Below are 2,178 nucleotides of genomic sequence, written 5' to 3' on the forward strand. Positions count from 1 at the left end.
AGTGAAATTTTATTTACAACAAACTGTTGTGTTCGACATAAACAACCATCAACACCAATTCTAAAAAAACAAACAAAACCCAGTGTATCTGAAATACGATGTATACTGAATTGTAATGTCTTGGTCCCAATAGAATGAAGAACGAGAGCCAGTCTTTAAAATTTTGAATAAAGTAGCAATACACAGAAACTTATACGATAGTGTAATGTATTCTTAAATTGAACTGAAAAAGGATAATATACTCGGTAGTTAGTAGTTGATATAAATTTGTGAGCTATGTGGTACGCATCTGTAACAATCATGTCCGAAAACAAATGTCATGTTTTCAAACGACTTTGGAAACTTCTCTTCTGAGGAGCTTTCTTCTCTCGAGATCTAGTCTGGAGTTTCGAATATAGTTTGGATTTTCCCTTGATCCTAGCCTACAGGATGCTGACAGCACGTTCGGAAGAGTCAGCGGTACCTTCGTCTTCATTGGCCACCACGTTTCTGCCTATGTCCTCACGTTCGGGCAATTCGTATCGACCAGGATATCGCTTCATGATGACGCAAATGCCGGTCATGGTAAATAGAAAACTAAATGTCATAGCGACGAATAGGACCGGGACCCTAGTCATAAGGTCGGCTTCGGGTTGCGGAAGCGAGAGAGCAATGACGGAGGTTGCCAAGAGAGCGTTCTGAGAACCTGTTTCTATGCAGATTGTGATGGCTGCGCGGTTTGAGAGACAAGTCATTTTTGAAACAAGAAGACCAAGGACCGCCCCAATAACTGGCAGAAGGATGGCGCAAAGATAGACTTCGACCGGAGATACAAATGCGTAGTATTTTACCCACACACTTGTAGCGAAACCAATAATAACGACGATGACAGCCAGGGGTTTGAGCAGGCGACGGAACCACTTTGCAGCCTTGGGGTAACGATTGGCGACGTAAGTGCCAATAGTGAGTGGAACGACCAAGGTGATGAGCTGAAGGAAAATCTGGAGGAAGGGTATGCGGATGCTGCTATTACCGCTGGTGTAAGGTCTGGCGTAGATGAAAAGATTTAGTGGCATGAGTCCTAGGGCGATCACGGTGGAGCAAAAAGTCATCGTCAGACTCAATATGAGATCGCAGTCGAGAAGGAGAGTGAAGACATTACTCAACCATCCTCCGGGACATGAGCCCACGATGATCAATGCTACAGCAGTGGTAGCGTCGAGTCTTAAGGCCCTGGCCAAAAGAGCCGCACAGCCGGGCATGATGATGAACTGGCAGAGAGCTCCGATAACAACGCCAAATGGTCTTTTTAGCTTTCCCCGTATCAGGTTCCATTCCAGCTTCACGCCCATGGTAACATAGTTCACTATTAGCCAGACCAACATCACGTACGCGAAGATTTTCTGTATGAGGTTGGTCTTTCGCTTCACTTTCACGATGAAGGGATGAATATCGAATCTTGGATCGATCAAGCCAGTGTTCCCACGTACTGTAAATTGAATGGTATCAATACCAAGAGAAACCCCCCGAACGGGTATAACTATAGTCTGCAAATCTGCAGCATCCAGCTGGAAAACAGTTTGATCCAAGGTAAATATACGTGAATTACTGCTGGAAACCTCGACGGTGAGCGGCTCTGTCACTCCTGCCAGATTCACCTGCAAAATGTCGATGTCTCCTTGTGAAAGTAACAAGAAGTGTTCCGGCAGGGTTGTATAGTTCAATTCAGCCGAACTACCAACTGCCAACACAAGAAGCATAATCGTTTTAAGAATTATTTGCATGGAAGACATGACGTTGGGATGTGTCGATCACCAGTTCGGTAGAATATTATTGATATGAGAAGCATGTATAGAGGATATCGAAGTGCGATGCTTCATTTGCTTGGTCCGACGTTAGTTATAACTCACCCTCCCGAGAGACTGCCGATGACTGACCGACTGGCTGAGTGCTGATGGCGACAATGACGTGTTATTCATATTACACTGTCCTTCCCGTAGCTCAGTAATCTTCAACCAGAAGACTTTGATTCTTTTATCGATGAATAATACTACGTAGTCAATCACCCTCCTCTTATAGGGCTTTAATCACTCTCCATCAATCTATGCAAGTTCTTGAAACCAATTACCACGGTATCTAAGCACCTGTGAAGAAGCTTATACGATGCGAAGATATACGTTGAAGAAATATTTTGTCATG

At 44.1% G+C, this 2,178-nt stretch overlaps 1 protein-coding gene across 1 annotated transcript; it reads right to left on the reverse strand.

Annotated features, from left to right (window-relative positions):
- Positions 1 to 422: 422 nt before the first annotated feature.
- Positions 423 to 1,739, reverse strand: LOC139709683 (ileal sodium/bile acid cotransporter-like). The gene has a single exon (XM_071621639.1). It carries the CDS (start codon positions 1,737 to 1,739, stop codon positions 423 to 425), a length of 1,317 nt encoding a protein of 438 aa, XP_071477740.1.
- Between the last annotated feature and the right edge of the window lie 439 nt (positions 1,740 to 2,178).

Source organism: Diadema antillarum, unplaced genomic scaffold, assembly GCF_040938485.1.
Source record: "Diadema antillarum isolate AM-2024a unplaced genomic scaffold, OU_Dant_1.0 seq00001459_RagTag, whole genome shotgun sequence".
Lineage (NCBI taxonomy): Eukaryota > Metazoa > Echinodermata > Echinoidea > Diadematoida > Diadematidae > Diadema > Diadema antillarum.

Coding starts and splice junctions, on each gene's coding strand:
- LOC139709683 (XM_071621639.1), bottom strand. CDS start 1,739: ATGCTTCTTGTGTTGGCAGTTGGTAGTTCGGCTGAATTGAACTATACA.